Raw genomic sequence first — 20,275 nt, forward strand, 5'->3', positions numbered from 1 at the left:
TCTGTTTGGTGTCGGTCCATTGTGGTAATTCTGTATGTCTCTCGTTCCTAGTCTCTAGTGTTGCTCGTGTCTCAGTTGGATCTCTAGTTTATTTTGGATTTTGGACATTTTTGGACTTTGGCTCCCTGCCCTGGATTTATTCTTCGTTTCATCCTTCAAAAATAAAGGATTTTACTTTACGTCGTCTCCTGCCTCGTGCCATCCTGGGTGCTGCATTTTGGGTCCTACAAACCTCGTATCGTGACAATGTATGGCCATAACATAAGATAATTAGACAGAAAGACGCTACACGGAGGTTTTTTGTTGTTGTTTTAATTCAACAAAATGAATTTTAATCACGGGTGAACGTGCCTGCATGTTTAGAAAAGAAATTCATATTTCTGGATGGTTATAAAATAAAAACAGAACTGACACGTTATTACCGGTAATTTGCATGCATGTTTAGAAGAAAAGAACAGCGCTGACACAGCATTAATAAGCCCTGGATGATTAGAAAATAAAAACTGCACACAAAACATGCCTGGTTAGTAAATAAAACACACTTGCCTACCAGAAGAAGTCATTCGCTCTCATCTTCCTCTTGCGCACTAAAGCCATTAAAGTCCTCTTCTTCAGTGTCGGAGTTGAACAGCCTCAGAAGAGCTTCGTCACATACCTTTTCTGTGGCAATGCCAGTGTCGCTGTCCGTGTTGCTGTCATCATCCCCGGGTGAAGCTGGCTTGAATGAGTTCTTCCCGCTGCCGTCTCTAGCGCCGAACCATGGATTCATTCATGCCAAGCTGACGTGCGGCAGCACTGTTTCCCTCCTTTACTTCCAGATCGATGGCCTTCAACTTAAATGCGGCGTCATATGAACTCATACGTGTAGTTACCATGATGAGGGGGTATGGATTTGAAACAAATTCTTCGTCGTGCCGGCTGCTTGCATGTGCTAAATTAAAATGAGCACTTTCTTCGATTTCCACTTTTGACTTCCACCTGTTTCACTTTCTGCTAAAGCGCCCCCTAGTGGCAGGTGAAGGAAAAATCTTCAGTAAAGCCGCACCTCATTATAAGCCGCATATATAATGTTTTAATTCAATAATTAATTACTTTTTTTCTAATTGATTAAAAACAACCGAAGTATTTCTTTAAAGGGGCTCACTGATGTTATTTCTAAACATTTATGTTTTTTTTTCTTCCTGACCCAATTTTATTCCTCCAGGGCCCACCAGGTTTACCAGGACTTAAAGGAGACCCTGGCAGGAAGGGAGACAAGGTGTGAGCCGACTGCACACACTTAATCATTGAGATTTTCTCTCTTGTATTTAATGACCTCATAACTGGTGTGTGTGCAGGGCCACGGTGGTCTGATAGGTCTGATAGGACCTCCAGGAGATATTGGGGAAAAGGGAGACAGAGGACTTCCGGGAAACCAGGGACTTCAAGGTCCAAAGGGAGATGAGGTGCTGAAAACAGTCCAGCTCACACTCAGATGGTTTAAAATTTAACGAGCGGATGTTAATCAGAAAAACTTTTAATCTGTATGACAGAATATACACAACCCACTGGAGCTGCGGCCTCTCATAAGTCTTTATTATTATTATTATTTTTTGCTTCTTGAGGAATTACTTTTTAGATTTTGCCATATCTATGATGTAATTGGATACATGAAATGAATGCCAGGTATTTAAAGTTGCATCCTTCACAGGTTTGAACAAAGCTTCTGAAACTTTATGGAGCCAGATTAAAGAAACCAGAATGGCTCACATTCATTCTATTTGTTGAAAAATGTGTAAACTGAATCGGGTTTAAAAATAACTAAAACACAGGCTAAGACCTAAACAAGTGGTTCTGATACCTTTTCTTCATCTAAGGGTTCAGTTGGCCCATCCGGTCCACATGGTCCCCCTGGCCCCACTGGATTGTCTGTGAGTGAACTGGATCATTTTGACAATTCCTAGTATAAAAATCTGCTCCACATTTATCAGCATGAAGATTTATGGAACAGTGTTCATCTTGTGTTTTTTACATTTCTCTGACAGGGGGCTATTGGTGAAAAAGGTTCCAAAGGAAACCAGGTATTTTTCTTTGAAGGAACTAACTACTCAGAGCTATTAAAGCTGGACCATAACAGAACCATTGGACTACTTTAGGTTGATTGTTTTACTTTGTATTAAGGGTCCAATCGGCCCCAGAGGAGACGATGGACCTGCAGGGCCTCCAGGACCCCCGGTGAGTTCTGCTTACAAAATTAGATGCATACAAACTATAGTTTTTAAAGACCGAGTTCACTGAGGAATTGTTTTTTTACTTGTAATTTTTGAAATATGATCAGACACTCTTGAGTTTCACATGCAGGCTAATGCATGTGAAAATGTGAATAAAATGTGTATAAAGTCTTTTACCCCATTTCCTTTATTAGCCGCTGATAGGAAATAGTCAGAGAAACACCTGGGTTAGAAAAGCGGCTCAGATCTACATCACACAGTAAAATAACATTCATGGACCCACCCATTTTGGCTCATGACGGGAGGCTGTTGTTGATTTATCATCCAGGAGAGAGCAGAGCACGTTTTGACTAGTAGAAGCTAACCATTAGCATTAGCAACACCAAAACATGGCATAACTCCTTCAGGCTTGTGTTATTTATGAAGAAGAAATGTCAGCGTTGCAGAACAAACTGAGTCAGGGGTAGAGTTGCGTTGCTGTTAGCCAATGAGGGGCGAGATGTCTGAATATCAAGAAATACGATCAAATCCCGCCATCTTTTTCTCCCCGCTCCTCTGACTCACTTCAAGTTCTCTTTCTTAACATTCGTTTCGATGTCTCACTATGGGATACGCCCCTCCGCGGATTCCTCAGAAGCACTTATCTCAATACGCCAATCCTGATTGGCCAGTGACCGTGACGTACGCGTCCCCCTGCTACTATAAGTAGCAAGCGTACCCACGCACGCACTATTCAATCACCTCTTCTCGCTTCGGTGGTCGCTTATCTCTGAGGTAAGTTAGCTCAACTGTTCACAGACGGAGCCTTCTAATATTCTCTCCGTCGCCGAACGTTAACTTACCGTCCTTCTGTCCTGACCTTCACCATAGGCTCGGGGCATAACGAGCAGCTTCACACTCCAGTGCATCTGCTCGTTCTATGCTAACACACCAGTTAGCCAACATGGAAGCCGCTCCTCCCACCAGAGGAGTCGACGGCGCAGGAGCTCGCCTCTGTACCTGTGGGAACAAAATCTCAAGCAAAGACCCGCACAGGGTCTGCTCGAGCTGCCTCGGGCTGGAACACGCCCAGCTGGCATTGGAAGTCCCCGGATCATGTGAGAGCTGCGCTTGCTTCACCCTGAAGAGCCTTCGCCGCCGGCTAGCGCGCCAAGCTAGCCTGTCGGGGAAGGACCCTTGCCTGCCGGCCTCTGGGCCACCGCCTGGGGACGCCAGCGAACATGTCCTCCCGGAGCCGGAACCGTGTGCCGAACTCAGCTGGGGCTCACAGCTCGAACTGGCCGGTCCGAGCCACCCCGCCGAGGACGTGTTGGAGTTGGACTACGGAGACGACGAGGACACCTCGGAACTCCTCATTTCAGAGGAGGACGACGTCTTTCTCCCCATCGCTCAGGCCTCCATGCCTAGCTTTCCGTCCTCTCCCAGGGATGGAGCGGCTTCTCCGGCCGCCCACCTGGACATGCAGTCAGTCTGCCGACGCGCTGCGACCAGGCTCAACATCCCTTGGCCCACCGTGGTCACTGAGGCTGTCAGATCCCGCTACGACGGAAAGAAGCTGCCTCAGGCCACGAGGGCGGCAAAGCCCCTCCTTCCCGCCTTCCCGAAGCTACTCCAAGAAGTGAGGTCCTCCTGGGACAAACACCCGTTCAGCTCCAGGTCTCCTGTCCAAGGAGCCTCCTCGCTGGACTTCGAAGGGATGGAGAAGGCTGGCATGCTTTGTATGCCGCCGATGGAACGGCTGGTTGCAGCCCACCTGCACCCACGGCTCTCGGCGACTTCCTCCAGGCCTCCCGCTCTCCCTGCGAAGGCGGACCGCTTCCAGTCGGCGCTGAACGAGAGGGCGTACAAGGCTGCCGCCATCTCGGTCCGAGCTTTGAATGTCTCCTCCATGCTCTCGGCGTACCAAGCCGAGCTCTGTGAGGACATGAATACGAAGCCAGACCCGGAGGTGTGGGAGGAAATTACCGTACTGACCGACATCTGCCTGCGTGTGCAGCGCTGCGCGGTCCATGCTACGGCTAAAGCTATGGGCATGATGGTGCTTCAAGAACGTGCACGATGGCTGAACCTCACCAACCTCTCTGAGAGAGAGAAGGAGGACATTTTGGACATGCCAATCGTGCCTGAAGGCATTTTTGGCTCTGCCCTGGCATCAATGCAGCAACGGTGTGCGGCCAAAAAGAAAGAGGATGAAGCCCTTCATCTCTGCCTTCCCCGTAAACCCTCACTGGCGCTGCCGGCTCGGCCGAACCTGCCTCAGGCAGCTGCCCGAGCCCAGCCTCAGTTCCGGATCCCAAAGCGCCCGAAGCCTCAAGCTGTCCAACCAGCTCCTTCGGGCTCAGAGCCTCGACCAGTTTGGCCTCAGCGATCCGGCAACCAAGCTGCTCCGCCGCCGGGACAATCCACCAGACACGGCGGTCAGCAGGTGAAGAGGAAGAAGTGGGCAGCCTGTCGGAGTTCTTCCCTCCCGACGCTGCAGCAGGTGGTTCCCCGTTCGCCAGCTCCTCCTGTTCGATGTTGCCATGGTGCTTTCTCCCCCCCCTCACGGAACCCCTCCGGCAGAGTTCCCGAGCGGTCCAGGGTGGGGCCAGGACGTGCAGCCGGCGGTGCCGGCTCACAACACACGTCACAAGCACTCACATTGTTTTTCACAAACATGTCACGCTCAAGGAGCATTAAAAGGTTCGCTGTCGCATCCAGACAAGATGTCCAGGGCGCAGCAAAAATCAATAAAAATGTCACCCATGAGCGGTTCCAGGCGGGGGCGGCGCCACGGGGCGTCCTCGTAAGCCTGGGCCGTCAAAGCACAAAGCCCCCGCGCATGCGCAGTGGCTTCCACGAGCACCGCTGCCCCACAACCTCTGGAGGGAGCTGGTGCTCCGTGTGTCACGGCTGTGTCACCGCTCTCCACTCACATGGAGGAATGGACAGCGGTTTCTGCTTCACGTTGGGTGCTGAGAACTATTTCGAGGGGTTACAGGCTCCAATTCGCTTCTGTTCCTCCTCGATTCTCCGGCGTAGTGTTCTCCCACGCCCAGGGGTCGTCATCTCACATCCTTTAGGGAGAAATCTCCTCCCTGCTGGAGAAGGGAGCGATATGCATTGTGCCTCCCGATCGGTCTCAGAGCGGTTTCTACTCCAGGTACTTCCTGGTCCCGAAGCGGGGAGGGACCGGGATTCGCCCGATCCTGGATCTGAGGGCCCTGAACCGATGCCTCAGAAAGTACAGATTCAAAATGCTCACGCTCTCATCCCTTTTGCGTCTGATTCACCAGAGCAACTGGTTCACCTCAATCGACCTGAGGGACGCATACTTTCATGTTCCCGTGTACCCTCCACACAGGAAATTTCTGAGGTTTGCCTTTCAGGGAGTGTGTTACGAATACACCGTGCTCCCATTCGGCCTCTCGCTGAGCCCGAGGGTGTTTGTCAGGTGTACGGAGGCGGCGATCGCCCCTCTGAGAGGGAGGGGCATTCGGCTGGCCACGTATTTAGACGACTGGCTCCTGCTGGCACGGTCCAGAGAGGAGACAGCGTCAAACACGCTGGTTGTGATCCATCACTTGTGTGGTCTTGGTTTCAGAATAAACTGGCAGAAAAGCGCTTTACTCCCCTCCCAGAAAATAACCTTTCTAGGTCTGAATCTGGACTCAGGGGCGTTCACGGCCCGTCTCTTGGCACCGCGCGTGAACGTGCTCTCGTTCTATTTCGTCTAGTCTTAGCCCTTAAGCGAGCTGCTATTGGAAGGGTGATCTCAGCATCAGCCAATCATGAAGAGCTTAAATGTACGCCCACCACGTGGGCACCCCTTGTGGGTTATATAAGTGGAGCGACTCCACTGTTCGCCTCCGTTTTCTCTTCACGCCAAGCTTAAGAGCTTCTTTTAAGAGCAATTATACAAGAAAAATCTACTCACCGACCATGTCCAGCGACGCCAGGACCTGCCCGGCCTGCCAGACGGGCTCCATCTCCAGTGGCGACCTGCACGCCAAGTGTGAGGTCTGTCTCGGGGCTCACCACGCTGGCCTGGCCTTGACCCCCAGGCCTCGTGCCCGTTTTGTACCGCTCTGCCCGTGGCTGAAAAGGTCCGCCGGGTCGAGTACTTCACCCCCTCCACCGACGAGGAAATTCCGGTGGCTGGCACGTACTCGCTGGACAAGGCGTTACGGTTCTTCAACGTCGGCCAGGAGCCGGCTGGCTCCTACCGATTGGACGATGTCATCGACAGCGAGGAGTACGACGAAGCTGGCTTCCATAGCCCTTCCCTCCTGTACAACACGGAGGTCGACTACGAGGCTGGCTGCCATAGCCCTTTTTCCCTCCAGTACAACACGGAGGTCGACGAGCCTCGTGAGGAGCACGACGAGGCTGGCTGCCATAGCCCTTTTTCCCTCCTGTACAACACGGAGGTCGACGAGCCTCGTGAGGAGCACGACGAGGCTGGCTGCCGCAGCCATTATTCCCTCCTGTACAACACGGAGGTCGACGAGCCTCGTGAGGAGCACGACGAGGCTGGCTGCCGCAGCCATTATTCCCTCCTGTACAACACGGAGGTCGACGAGCCTCGTGAGGAGCACGACGAGGCTGGCTGCCGCAGCCATTATTCCCTCCTGTACAGCACGGAGGTCGACGAGCCTCGTGAGGAGCACGACGAGGCTGGCTGCCATAGCCCTTTTTCCCTCCTGTACAACACGGAGGTCGACGAGCCTCGTGAGGAGCACGACGAGGCTGGCTGCCGCAGCCATTATTCCCTCCTGTACAACACGGAGGTCGACGAGCCTCGCTCAGCGGGTCCTTCTGCTCCAGTGGTTTCTCGCTCCTCCCTGCCAGCAGTTAGAGCACTGCTCCAGGAGCTGCCCGCCATCATCTCCGCGGCTGCGACCCACAGGTGGCTAGCCGTTCCAGAACCGGCTCCCCTGAGGCGGATTAATTGGCGGGAATTTTTGGGGCAACACAGACGCGCTGTCCAGACCCCGTCTGGCCGCACTTCCCCGCTGCCATGAGCTGCTGGTCCGCCGCCTTCTCCGAGCCTGCCAGGCTCGAGGCGCCAATTTCCACATATGTGCCCATTACCAAGGTCGAGGGCTTCTCCGACCAGGGCTGGCCATCCGTTCCTCCACTGGAGCCGGACTTGGCCTCGCTGTGTGGCGTCAAGAACCACCTCACTGGACCGCGAGCAGTTCCCACTAAGCATGACCAGCTGCTGAGGCGGCTCGCCGATCGCGCACACCAGTGAGCCTTCCAGACCGGCGCTGCAGGAAATAACATCGCCTTCTCGCCTTTGGCGTTTCCAAAATGGTGGAGGAGCTTGACTCTCCTGTCGAGTCAAAAACCATCATTACTAAAACTGCTGATGCCATCCTCAATCTGTGCGCTGCTGTACTCACCGGTTCTGCTCGCATTGCTGCCTGGCAGACCCTTATCCAGCGGCCTTGTGGCTCATGGCCCTGCCCTCCATTCCTGAACACCTGCACAGAGAGATGCTGGAAGGCCACATCACCTCTGACGTTCTGTTTGGTCCCCATCTTACGAGCATCATCTAGAGGGCTCAGCAGCTGAACTTTCAGCCACGGTGCGAGGCCTGGTCCACTCTCGGTCAGCCTGCACTCCGGCCGTTCCCCCAGAGGATGGGACGAACGGCGCGGAAACTCCATGCGCCCAGCTGCACGGCCCGCCCCGCGGAGCAGGCCTCCCGCTGAGGCGGGACCAGGGAGTTGGCGGCCAACGGTTCCGAACGAGCCAGCAGACACAGCCTTGGCAGTCACAGGAACCTCACCGAAAACAACCATGAAAACGACTCGTTGGGGGGAATATGTGTGCTTATGGCTGCAATGTTAACTCTGTGAATTATTTTGGTTTTGAAATAAAAACCCAAAAAACGTCACATCGAGAGCAGAATCCTACAGTCCTCTGCAGAACCTTCTGCCGAATCCTCACACATGATGTTCCCCGCACCAAGCACTGCAGCACATCTGCATGTTCACACAGTCGGACTCGATCATGTTACACGGGTAGCTGTAAGGGTGCGCTCCATTTGCGCACCGCCCCCAGCCTACGGCCAGGCCCGACTCATCCCGCTTCCCCCACAACTTTGGGTGGGACGGGATGTCATGGCGCTGTCGCGACCACGCGCAAAGCGCGCACATTGCGCGGCTCCATCCGCTGGCACTTTGACGTTCCCGTGCACGAGCCCGGCTCCCACTCGTCCTTCATGGACTCCACGCTCTGCGGTGCGGATCAGCCTCTTCCAGCTGTTTCACACTTGCTTTTTCGATCTCAGCCCTCCATGGGTCGCTCCCAGTTCTCTGGTACGAGCGACGGCGGTAAGGGCGCGAAACCAATCCTCAGACGTTGCTCACGTGACCTCGAGCACACGTCCGCTGTCGGAACGCGCGCACGAATGCCTCCCTTTCGGCTACTCGCTAGCCCAGCGCACTTTCTCCAAATGTCCGGAGACCGCGCTGCAGCCACTGCGCACGGCGGAAACAGGGTTTTATTTTACCGGGACGATCTGCTCCGATGCGCCCGGTCCGAGGACGGGGCATCAGTGCAAACCAGGAGGTTAACAGAGCATCTGTCAACCCTGGGGTTTTCTATAAACTGGGGGAAGAACTCTGTTCTTCCATCCCAGTCGATTATGTTTCTCGGGGGGGAGCTGAACGCCTCTCTAATGAGAGCACGTTCGTCGCCGGTGAGAGCGGCAGATCTCACCACGGTGATCTCCCGCGTGCAGCCCCGCGAGATCGTGAGACCCCTGTTAGTCATGAGTCCGGCTCCCCGTGGAGACTTCCGCGAAGGGAGGACGCCCCTCCCCGGGCGGATGGGATAATCAGACATCCTCCGGAAATAAGCCATCGGCTGTGGGTCTGGCCGATGAGCGGTTTCGATTAGGGGTTTCTGGGCTGCCGCATGATGTGGTCATCACGATTCAGAGTGCGCGGGCGCCCTCTACCATTGCATCTTACGCTGCTAAATGGGCAGCTTTCCAGAACTGGGGCACAGAGCGGAATGTTCAAGCGCTCTCCTGCCAGCTGGCGGATGTCCTATCGTTTCTGCAGATACGGACGGACAGGGGCCTCGTATTCAGCACTATTAAAACATATGCTGCAGCTATCTCATCCTGTCACCAGGGTTTTGGTGATAGATCTGTTTTCAATCATCCCCTCACAAAACGTTTTCTAAAAGGTGTCAGAAGGAACAGACCTGTGTCCCGTCCGCTAATTCCCCAGTGGGATCTAACGGTGGTTCTGCGTGGCTTATCTGAAGCCCCATTTGAGCCCTTGGACCAGGTCTCACTCATGTTCCTGTCACTTACAACTGCCTTGCTGCTGGCACTGGCATCAGTCACGAGAGTGAGCGACCAAACCGCCCTCTCAGTGGCTCCCGCATGCCTCAGGATCCGGAAAGATGGCGGGTCTGCTGTTTTATGCCCCAACCCAGCCTTTGTGCCCAAAAAACATTAATACTTCCTTCAAATCCAGGTCAATTTCATTGGCTGGACTTTTTCCTCCTCCCCATAATTCTGAGGAGAAGGCGGCTTCCCATCTTCTCTGCCCGGTGCGCGCGCTCGCACGATATGTGTCACGCACTTCAGGGATTCGCCGCTCACAAATCATGTTTGTGCACTACAGGGAGTCTTCCCTTGGGCAAGCGCTGTTGGCCCAGCGCCTTTGACTCTGGCTATGTGACGCCAGTTCACTCGCTTACACATCATTGGGGCTGGATCCTCCTGAGACACTCAGGGCTCACTAAGCCAGAGGGATTTCCTCTTCTGTGGCGCCCCACAGTGGTGGGTCAATGGAAGTCATTTGTCAGGCTGCTTCATGGGCTTCACCCTGTTCCTTTACTCATTCTTATTTACGAGATGTGTCTTCAGGATCCATCACTCGTTCAGTGCTTGGACCTCAGCAGGCTGAGTGAACGCATTATGGCACCTCATCGGCCCTGCTTGAATGAATTTCATCCTCTTGTGGATGATATTTTTTAGTGGTGGCCCCACTCTTCTCTCTGGCTGCCTCAGCCTTTTAAGCCCTGGGCTGAGGCTGAGCGACCCCCACTAAAAGGAGACATGTTGGGTGTGTCCATTGGTTGAGCTAACCAGTGTGGCGTAAACCCATCCAGCTGCGCTTTATTCCAATAGCAGCTCGCTTAAGGGCTAAGACTAGACGAAATAGAATGTTGGTTACGTATTGTAACCCCAGATTCTATGAGTCTAGTCGCAGCCCTTAAGCCACTTGGCCACACTGGTTCTGTTAGGACTAAGAGCCATCGGAGGCGAACAGTGGAGTCGCTCCACTTATAAAACCCACAAGGGGTGCCCACGTGGTGGGCGTACATTTAAGCTCTTCATGATTGGCTGATGCTGAGATCACCCTTCCAATAGCAGCTCGCTTAAGGGCTGCGACTAGACTCATAGAATCTGTGGTTACAATACGTAACCAACGTTCTGCCTGGCGCGCTTCCGCCTACACAGTTCGGCGCGGTTTGCGTTATGCCTCAGGCTTTTGGGTCTCATGGCGTCGGCTATTTCAGTGGTACCACTCGGCCGTCTACACATGAGAGATTCTCAACGCTGGGTGGCTTCTCTGGGTCTCTCTCCAGTGCGCCACAGAGCGCGCAGGGTGACGGTCTCTGCAGCGTGCGTCGCGGCGCTCCGCTGTTGGCGTCACCCCTCCCTCTTGGCACAGGGGGTGCCTTTGGGGTTGGTTCTCGTGAGGAAAGTGGTCACGACAGATGCGAGCCTGTCAGGTTGGGGGGGGCTCCTGGAGGGTCGCTCTGTCAGGGGTGTGTGGAGCAGAGAGCTCTGGGGGACACACATAAATTATCTGGAACTCCTCGCGGTCTTTCTAGCCCTGAGGCGCTTCCTGCCTTTTCTCTCCGGCCATCATGTCCTCGTGAGAACAGACAACACCATGACTGTGGCTTATATAAACCACCAGGGGGGGCTGCGCTCCATGCGGTTACACACGCTGGCACGCAGACTGATCCTATGGTGCAGCAGGCATCTCCTCTCAATCAGAGCCACCCATGTCCCGGGTGTTCTGAATCGGGGGGCGTATCTGCTGTCCAGAGGGACACCCCTGTACGGGGATTGGAGCCTGCATCCAGCAGTGTTGGAACAGATTTGGATCCGGTTCGGCACAGCCGTAGTGGATCTTTTTGCCTCCAAGGAGAATGCTCACTGTCCTCTGCGCGACCGAGACGCTCCACTCGGCGGGGACGCGCTGGCGCACGACTGGCCACGGGGACTGCTTTACGCTTTTCCCCCAGTGGCCCTGATACCACCCACCTTGCTGAGGGTACGAACCCAGCTCCACACTCTCATTCTGGTGGCCCCATACTGGCCAGCCATGCATTGGGTGGCGGACATTTTCCAGCTCCTGGAGGGCCAACCTTGGAAACTTCCGCTTCGCAGGGACCTGATGTCCCAAGCGGGAGGCTCGATCTTCCACCCTCATCCAGAACGGCTGGCCCTGTGGGCCTGGCCCCTGAGGGGTGCGGGCTAGTGTCAGCAGAGCTGCCCCAGGCAGTCATTCGAACCATTCAGAATGCTAGGGCCCCCTCCACTAGGTCCCTATATGACTGTAAATGGAGGGTGTTTGAAGCCTGGTGTCAGGGCAGGGAGGTCTCACCCTTCCAATGCCCAGTGAACGTCATTCTGTCTTTCCTGCAAGACTTGTTGGATGGGAAGAAGGCTTTCTCCACCATTAAAGTGTACCTAGCAACCATTTCCGCCCGACACTTGGGTTTTGGGAAGAAACTGGCAGGTCAACACCCCCTGGTGTGTAGCTTCATGAGGGGCGCGCGCAGGCTTCTCCCTGTGTCTCGACCCCTGGTGCCCTCATGGGATCTGTCCTTGGTGCTGTCGGCCCTCTCCAGGCCTCCATTTGAACCTATGGACGGCCTGGACCTTAAGATCCTGTCTCTTAAGGTGGTGCTACTCCTGGCTTTGGTATCTGCAAAGCGAGTTAGTGACTTACAGGCTCTCTCTGTGCACCCATCCTGCACCCAGTTTGCACCCGGTGACATGAAGGTGTCCCTGAAGCCCAACCCTGCCTTTGTGCCTAAGGTGGTGGGCTCCTTTTCTCCTATTATCCTCACAGCTTTCTACCCGCCACCCTTCTCCTCTCCTGAGGAGGAGCGGTGGCACAAGCTGTGTCCGATTCGCGCGCTCAAGGAGTATGTGAATCGGACGGAGAACCTTCGCAGGGGGGACCAGCTTTTTGTGTCATGGGGTGGGCCTCGTAAGGGGAAACCCGTCACAAAGCAGCGGCTTTCCCACTGGATTGTGGAGGCTATTTCTATGGCTTACTCCTGTCAGGGCATTCAGGCTCCTGTTGGGCTCAGGGCCCATTCTACTAGGGGCCTGTCTGCTTCTTGGGCCCTTTTTCGGGGGCTGTCAATCCAGGAGATTTGTGCTGCAGCAAGTTGGGCTTCTCCACTTGCATTTGCATGCTTCTATAAGCTTGATGTTTCGGTCCCTGCAATGACTCACACGATTCTGAGTGTGGGGTCTTTGGTGGGCCAAGACGTATCCCTGTAGGTTGGTGATCGCTGGATAAGCTGTCTGGCAATACGGGAGTCTCCATATCCCATAGTAAGACATCGAAACGAATGTTAAGAAAGAGAACTTTAGGTTACTGTCGTAACCCCGGTTCTCTGAGTAACATGAGTGAGATGTCTCACCAGACAACCCTTCTTGCTGGGCGAAGCGAGAAGAGGTGTTTATCTTGAATAGTGCGTGCGTGGGGACGCTTGCTACTTATAGTAGCAGGGGGACGCGTACGTCACGGTCACTGGCCAATCAGGATTGGCGTATTGAGATAAGTGCTTCTGAGGAATCCGCGGAGGGGCGTATCCCATAGTGAGACATCTCACTCATGTTACTCAGAGAACCGGGGTTACGACAGTAACCTAAAGTTTCTGAAACAGAAGCGCCAGAGCTTCTTTCCCACAGAGATCAACTCACAAGGCATTCATTTATACTAAAGGCCACACAAATGTGTTGAAAAAACAAGTGAACGTGGTCTGTTAGTTATTTTCTACATTCTTTTTGCTGCTTTAAATGACGCGTCTGTTTTGATCATTGCTCCTTATCTTTTTTCCTTGTTTCAGGGACGTCCAGCGATTGGGATTGCACCTCTGCCAGAGCGAGGAAGGAGAAGAAGAACGCATGCTGTGGTGGATGGTGCTGCACTGGAAAACGAGGTGCAGGAAGCCATAGGTGGAGGAGAGGAGGGATGGATACAAGGCGACCAGGCGGAGCAGGAAGGTTGGATGAAGGATAATGATGGTCAGGGCATGGAGGAGGTGTTTGCGTCCCTTTCATCCATAAAAGTGGAGGTAGAAGGACTGCGTAACCCACAGGGGACATACCTCAGCCCCGCCCGCACCTGTAAGGAGCTCTGGCTCCTCCATCCAGACCTCCCCAATGGTATCCAATCAGTTTATGTCTTCTGTGTTTCACACCTGTCAGTTTTAATTAACTGGATTTGTCTGAGCTCCTTTGCACCTTCTTTTTGATAAATCTCTTCAGGTGACTATTGGATAGATCCCAACCAGGGTTGCCATAGAGACTCTTTTAAGGTTTTCTGCAACTTTACTGCTCAGGGAGAAACGTGTCTGCACCCAGACAGCAAGTTCCAGTCGGTCCGTTCAAACAGACGCCACCAAATACCAGTTTACTCATCACTTGTTTACTGATTCTGTAATCTTCATGATTTTGTTTATTTATTGTTTTTATTCAGGTGAAACTAGCAGCCTGGAAGGGGGAAAATCCTGGCACCTGGTACAGTAAATTCAGGAAAGGGAAGCAGGTATAGTGTCCTTGTTATGACTTTCTTTTACACGAATATCTGGTGTATTGAATGTTTTTATGTCCTACTCAGAGGTATGATGATGAGCAATGGAAGGCTGCAGTAATGGGGTGGAGGTGAAGAGGCAGATTCAGCTGTAGTTTGTTCAGACTGGCTGGCTGTTCCCATGGAGAAAATTGCTGGTGCAAAAAGCCTTAACCGATTAGTGAGCTTGTTGTCCATCCGCGTGGTCACATTTCCAGTTGGCTGAGGAGCACACGTTTCCTGAATAACAGGAGAGAAAATATTTGAAGTTTGAAGACAGAGAAATTTGAAGAAATAAACATTTTTTTTCTGGAAGTTTAGTGTTGTGCTGCATGCAGGAAAAGCATTGACTGGAAATGTGTTTCACAGCAAAGAGACGGTAGTTTCCTTGAGAGAGAAGGCTGCTGGTCAGATCTGAAATGCATTTATTCTAAATTTCACCAATTTTTCATTCATCTTTCGCATTCAGTCCAAAGTAAATTTTAAATGCTTTCTACTCACACTTCTTAAACCAAAATAGCAGTTTGGCCATAATGATGTCTAGGGTCTGCTTTGTTGTTTCTGGTGAAAAACTGTTAACACATATTAGACAATTTTTGGTGTTTAGCCTGAATTTTATGATGAAATTCTGTACAACAGACCCTCAAGATACACATTGAACATATTTTGTAAAAACTGAGTTGCTTTTATTCTTAATTGTGTCAAAAGAATGTTTATTGAGGGGAATTTTGAGATTGTAGATTTTTTAAAGGTTTTCCCAAATTTGCATTAAGTACCTGGCTTTTAGCGCATGGGTTGTTTTATGCCATTTAGCAAATGGCTATTTTATGCAACTGAGAAACGTTTTTTTTTACACAGTCTGCACAGTAGCACTGTTGCCTTGCAGCAAAAAGGTCTGTGGTTCCAATCCCAACCTGGGGTGTTTCTGTGTGGAGTTGGCATGTTCTCCCTGTGTTTGTGTGGGTTATCTCTAAGTACTCCCACAGTTCAAAAACATGACTGCCATGTTGATTGGTTTCTCTCAAAAATATGAGATCCCTCTTCGGTTGGTGGGAATTTCACAATTCAACCGATAAGGATGGTTTGGTAGCGTTTTGTCCCAAAACGGCTCTACATTCAGGATTTTCTTGTGTTTGATGCTAAATTGATTTAATACACCTCTATGTTTTTTGTTCCTTTCTATTACCTGAACATAAACATCTGAACGATCCTTTTAATGTCCTCACAAGAACTGGTTGAGTTGATAATTTTCTCTGTTGCATTTTTCCTGCAACATTCCTCCAGTTCTCCTACTCAGCCACGGATGGCGTTTCCATCCATGTAGTCCAGTTGAACTTCCTGAAGCTGCTCAGCGCCACAGCCAAGCAGACTTTCACCTACCACTGCCTGAACTCGGCCGCTTGGCTGCACACCGCCTCCTACAGTTACGAACATGCACTGCGCTTCAGAGGCAGTAACGGCGAGGAGCTCACGCAGGAGAACACGCATTACATCAGCGCGTTGTACGACGGGTGTCAGGTGAGCAACACACACACACACATTACACACATTCACACACACATCAACACACTCACTCTTTGTCTTATTGTCTTTGGTGCAGACACGCTCAGGGCAGGAGAGGACGGTACTGGAGCTTGACTCTCCAGTGTCCTACACGCTCCCCATCATCGATGTAGCTGTGTCCGATTTTGGAAAAGGAAACCAGAAATTTGGTTTCCAGGTTGGCCCGGTTTGCTACAACGGGTAACGAGAGCAGGAGAACCTACTGCAGGGATAATTTAAAAAGAGAAGAGGCATGGACACCTTTTTACATGCAGGGAGAACACTACAGTAGAAGTATTTATGAGTTGACGTCTGTTCTCTGGTATGTTCTCATCCCAAACTACCAGTCTTCCATTCACACGTTCACAAAGTCTGTCAGCCTGTGCTGACTTCCATAGACTGAACTTACAGCGGACTCACATGCTGTGATTTATTTTTTAACACATTCAGAAACATCAGCTTTATTCCAGCTGCACACATTTGTCCTTAACAACAAGAGGTGCTCATTTTAAAACCTCCGATGGGTGCTGATTATCCAGTATGGCGATAACACAAACTCTCAGCTCTTGCAAGTGTTTTCATTCACGAGACAGCGATATCACTTTGTTTTTGTCAAACCTCAGTTTGTTTTTGTCGTTTTGTTTGTTGATGTAATTTTGTGGTTTTAATTATATGTTATACAAAATACACCAATGAGCCACTGCACTGACACCATAAGCTTTGATTATACAGGAATGTTTTACTGAAAAAAACTAAATACCACAGAGCATCCAACTGTAATGGAGAATAAAATAGTTCCTGTTCAGACCTGGCACTAACATCTGTTCTGGGGGATTAGATCGTGCTTGAACAGCTCCAAATACAGATGTGAATGCTCTTAAAATACACTGAGGACAGATGGTCTGAGCACTGAGGGTTTGGTACACTTTAATCCAAATTCATCTTGACCCAGGTAGAAAAGCCATCCTACTGCCCTGATTTCTCCCAATCGTCGTCGTCGTCTTCCTTCGCTTATCTGGGTCCAGGTCGCGGGGGCAGCATCCCAACTAGGGAGCTCCAGATTGTCCTCTCCCCAGCCGCCTCCACCAGTTCCTCCGGCAGGACCCCAAGGCATTCCGGGATCAGATTGGAGATGTAACCTCTCCAACGTGTCCCGGGTCGACATGGGGGCCTCCTGACGGCAGGACATACCTGAAACACCTCCCCAGGGAGGCGTCCAGGAGACATCCTGACCAGATGCCCAAACCACCTCAACTGACTCCTTTCGATCCAGAGGAGCAGTGGTTCTACTCCGAGTCCCCCCTCGAATGTCCGAGCTCCTCACCCTATCTCTAAGGCTGAGCCCGGCCACCCTACGGAGGAAACTCATTTCGGCCGCTTGTATTCGCAATCTCGTTCTTTTGGTCATTACCCAGCTCCCTCTTCACCACGACAGATTGGCTCAGCGTCCGCATCACTGCAGACGTCGAACCAATCCGCCTGTCGATCTCCTGACCCCTCCTACCGTCACTCGTGAAAAAGACCCCAAGATACTTAAACTCCTTCACTTGAGGTAGGACCTCTCTCCCGACCCAGAGTTGGCAAGCCACCCTTTCCCGGTCGAGAACCATGGTCTCAGATTTGGAGGTGCTGATCCTCATCCCAGCCGCTTCACACTCGGCCACGAACCTACCCAGCAAGAGCTGATGGTCAGAGCTGGATGAAGCTAGGAGGACCACATCATCCGCAAAAAGCAGAGACGAGATTCTCCTGCCACCAAACTTGACATACTCCACACCACGAATGCGCCTAGAAATTCTGTCCATAAAGGTAATGAACAGAACCGGTGACAAAGGGCAGCCCTGGCCAACCCTCACCATGAACAGGTCCGACTTACTACCGGCTATGCGGACCAAACTCACGCTCCTCTGGTAAAGGGACTGAATGGCCCTTAACAAAAGGCCACCCAACCCATACTCCTGGAGCATCCCCCACAGGGTGCCCCTAGGGACACGGTCATAAGCCTTCTCCAAATCCACAAAACACGTGGATTGGTTGGGCAAACTCCCATGCCCCCTCCATCACCCTTGCAAGGGTATAGAGCTGGTCTACAGTTCCATGGCCAGGACAAAAACCATATTGCTCCTCCTCAATCTGAGATTCAACTATCGATTGGACCCTCCTCTCCAGTACCTTGGACTAGACCTTTCCAGGGAGGCTGAGGAGTGTGATCCCCCTATAGTTGGAACACACCCTCCGGTCACCCTTCTTAAAGATGGGGACCACCACACCCGTCTGCCACTCCACAGGAACTGCCCCCCGATGACCACACAATGTTGCAGAGACGTGTCAACCATGACAGCCCTACCACATCCATAGCCTTGAGATACCCAGGATGAACCTCATCCACCCCCGGGACTCCGCCATTGTGTAGTTGTTTGACTACCGCAGCAACTTCTGCCCCAGAGATTGGACAGTCCATCCCCAGGTCTCCCGGCTCTGGCTCCTCCTTGGAATGCACGTAGGTGGGATTGAGGAGTTCCTCAAAGTATTCCTTCCACCGTCCGACTATAGCCCCAGTTGACGTCAGCAGCTCCCCATCCCCACTGTAAACTGTGTGAGCAAGTTGCTGCCTCCCTCTCCTGAGGCGCCGGACAGTTTGCCAGAACCTCTTTGGCGCTGATCGATAGTCTTTCTCCATGGCCTCACCAAACTTCTCCCACGCCCGAGATTTTGTCTCGGCAACTGCCACTGCTGCACCCCACTTGGCTATCCGGTACCCATCTGCTGCCTCTGGAGCCCCACAGATCAGCCACGCCCTGTAGGCCTCCTTCTTCAGCCTGATGGCTTCCCAAACCTCTGCTGTCCACCAGCGGGTACAGGGGTTGCCACCACGACTGGCACCGGCCACCTTGCGACCACAGCTAGCAACAGCCGCCTCAACAATCGCAGAATGGAACAAGGCCCACTCGGAGTCGATGTCCCCCACTGCTCTCGGGACGAGGTCAAAGCTCTGCCGGAGGTGGGAGTTGAAGACCGTCTTGACAGGTTCTTCTACCAAGCATTCCCAGCAGACCCTCACTATGCATTTGGGTCTGCCAGGCCTACGCGGCATATTCCCCTGCCATTTGATCCAACCCACCACCAGGTGGTGATCAGTTGACAGCTCCGCTCCTCTCTTCACTCGGGTGTCCAAAACATATGGCCGCAGGTCAGATGATACGACTACAAAGTCTATCATGGACCTGCGAGCTAGGCTGCCCTGGTACCAAGTGTACCGATGAGCATCCTTATGCTCGAACATGGTGTTCGTTATGGCCAAACTGTGGCTTGCACAGAAGTCCAATAATGAAACACCACTCAAGTTCAGATCAGGCGGGCCGTTCCTCCCAATCATACCCCTCCAGGTCATGCTATCATTGCCCACATGAGCATTGAAGTCCCCCTGCAAGACAATGGAGTCCCCTGATGGAGCACTATCTAGCACTCATCCCAGGGACTCCAAAAAGGATGGGAAATCTGAACTGATATTTGGCGCACAAGCACAAACAACAGTCAGGACCCGTTCCCTGACCCGAAGGCGCAGGGAAGCTACCCTCTCATCCCCTGGGGTAAACCCCAACACACAGGCAGAGAGTCTTGGGGCTAACAAAAAGCCAACCCCAGCCCTCCGCCTCTCACCCGGAGCAACTCCAGCAAAGGAGAGTGTCCAACCCCTCTCAAGGACTCGGGTTCCAGAGCCAATGCTATGTGTCGAGGTGAGTCTGACTATATCTATCCGGTACCTCTCAACCTCTGCCACAAGCTCCTGCTCCTTCCCCACCAGCGAGGTGATGTTCCATGTCCCAATAACCAGTTTCCTTGTCCGGGGATCGGACCGCCAAGGCTCCCACCTCGGTCCACCACCCGATCCACACTGCACCGGACCCTTCATGTTCCTCCAGCGGGTGGTGGGTCCACAGTTGGCTGAGCCCATGTATCCAGTTCGGGCTGGGCCCAGCCGGGCTCCATGGGCGAAAGCCCGGCCACCAGGCACTCGCTCATGGGATTTCTCTCAATCACAGAAATAAATTATTTTCAAACCATGCCTGTTTCAGTCATGGTTTCGCTAGTTCACTGTCTTACATGCTCATCAGAAAACGAAACTGTTGCCCTAAATAGACCGATGTTGTTTTTCTAATATCAATGTAAACACGTTAGTTTTGCTGAAGACGAACTGAGTCTAATCGTGCTGAAGCACCCAGATAATGCGGTAGACGTGAACACCAGCTACCGCGTTAGCTAACCTAAACTTTAGGTTAATATCAAACATGATGAAATGAGTCATTTGGTGTCAGTTTTACTGTGAGGGCTAAACTTACAGCACAGTTTTGTTGGACATCGATTCCATGTTTTTCCCTCTCGGACGGTCCTACTAAGAGACTGTGACTACTTGACTCTGACGAGGGAATACGGAGCTAACAGAAACCTGACACGGGTAAGGTACCTATTATTTTATGGCTATTTTTCTAAGCAAATTTCTAAATGCTGTTGTGGACCACAGGTTAAGTCGGTGCTTGTCTTGTAATTGGGTTCAATTCCAATGTTTTAACTTTATTTTATTAAACTAAGCTCCAATTTTAAAAACCTGTCCCTACTGCAGTGCATATTGCAATAAAATATCTAACAAACACATACTTATTTCAAACTAGTTAAAAATGATTG

General features: G+C 52.0%; 1 protein-coding gene across 1 annotated transcript in view; it reads left to right on the top strand.

Annotated features, from left to right (window-relative positions):
* The window catches only part of LOC107389909 (collagen alpha-1(XI) chain), a 60,745-nt gene extending 43,778 nt beyond the window's left edge, over positions 1 to 16,967 (top strand). Inside the window, exons 57-66 of the mRNA XM_015966322.3 lie at positions 1,205 to 1,258; positions 1,338 to 1,445; positions 1,857 to 1,910; positions 2,025 to 2,060; positions 2,161 to 2,214; positions 13,326 to 13,644; positions 13,747 to 13,859; positions 13,958 to 14,026; positions 15,335 to 15,568; positions 15,651 to 16,967. Coding sequence (XP_015821808.1) covers positions 1,205 to 1,258; positions 1,338 to 1,445; positions 1,857 to 1,910; positions 2,025 to 2,060; positions 2,161 to 2,214; positions 13,326 to 13,644; positions 13,747 to 13,859; positions 13,958 to 14,026; positions 15,335 to 15,568; positions 15,651 to 15,797 — 1,188 coding nt within the window. The 3' untranslated portion in view covers positions 15,798 to 16,967. The remainder of the gene's footprint in view (positions 1 to 1,204; positions 1,259 to 1,337; positions 1,446 to 1,856; positions 1,911 to 2,024; positions 2,061 to 2,160; positions 2,215 to 13,325; positions 13,645 to 13,746; positions 13,860 to 13,957; positions 14,027 to 15,334; positions 15,569 to 15,650) is intronic.
* The last annotated feature ends 3,308 nt before the right edge of the window (positions 16,968 to 20,275 follow it).

This window comes from Nothobranchius furzeri, chromosome 4, assembly GCF_043380555.1.
Source record: "Nothobranchius furzeri strain GRZ-AD chromosome 4, NfurGRZ-RIMD1, whole genome shotgun sequence".
Taxonomy (NCBI): Eukaryota; Metazoa; Chordata; class Actinopteri; order Cyprinodontiformes; family Nothobranchiidae; genus Nothobranchius; species Nothobranchius furzeri.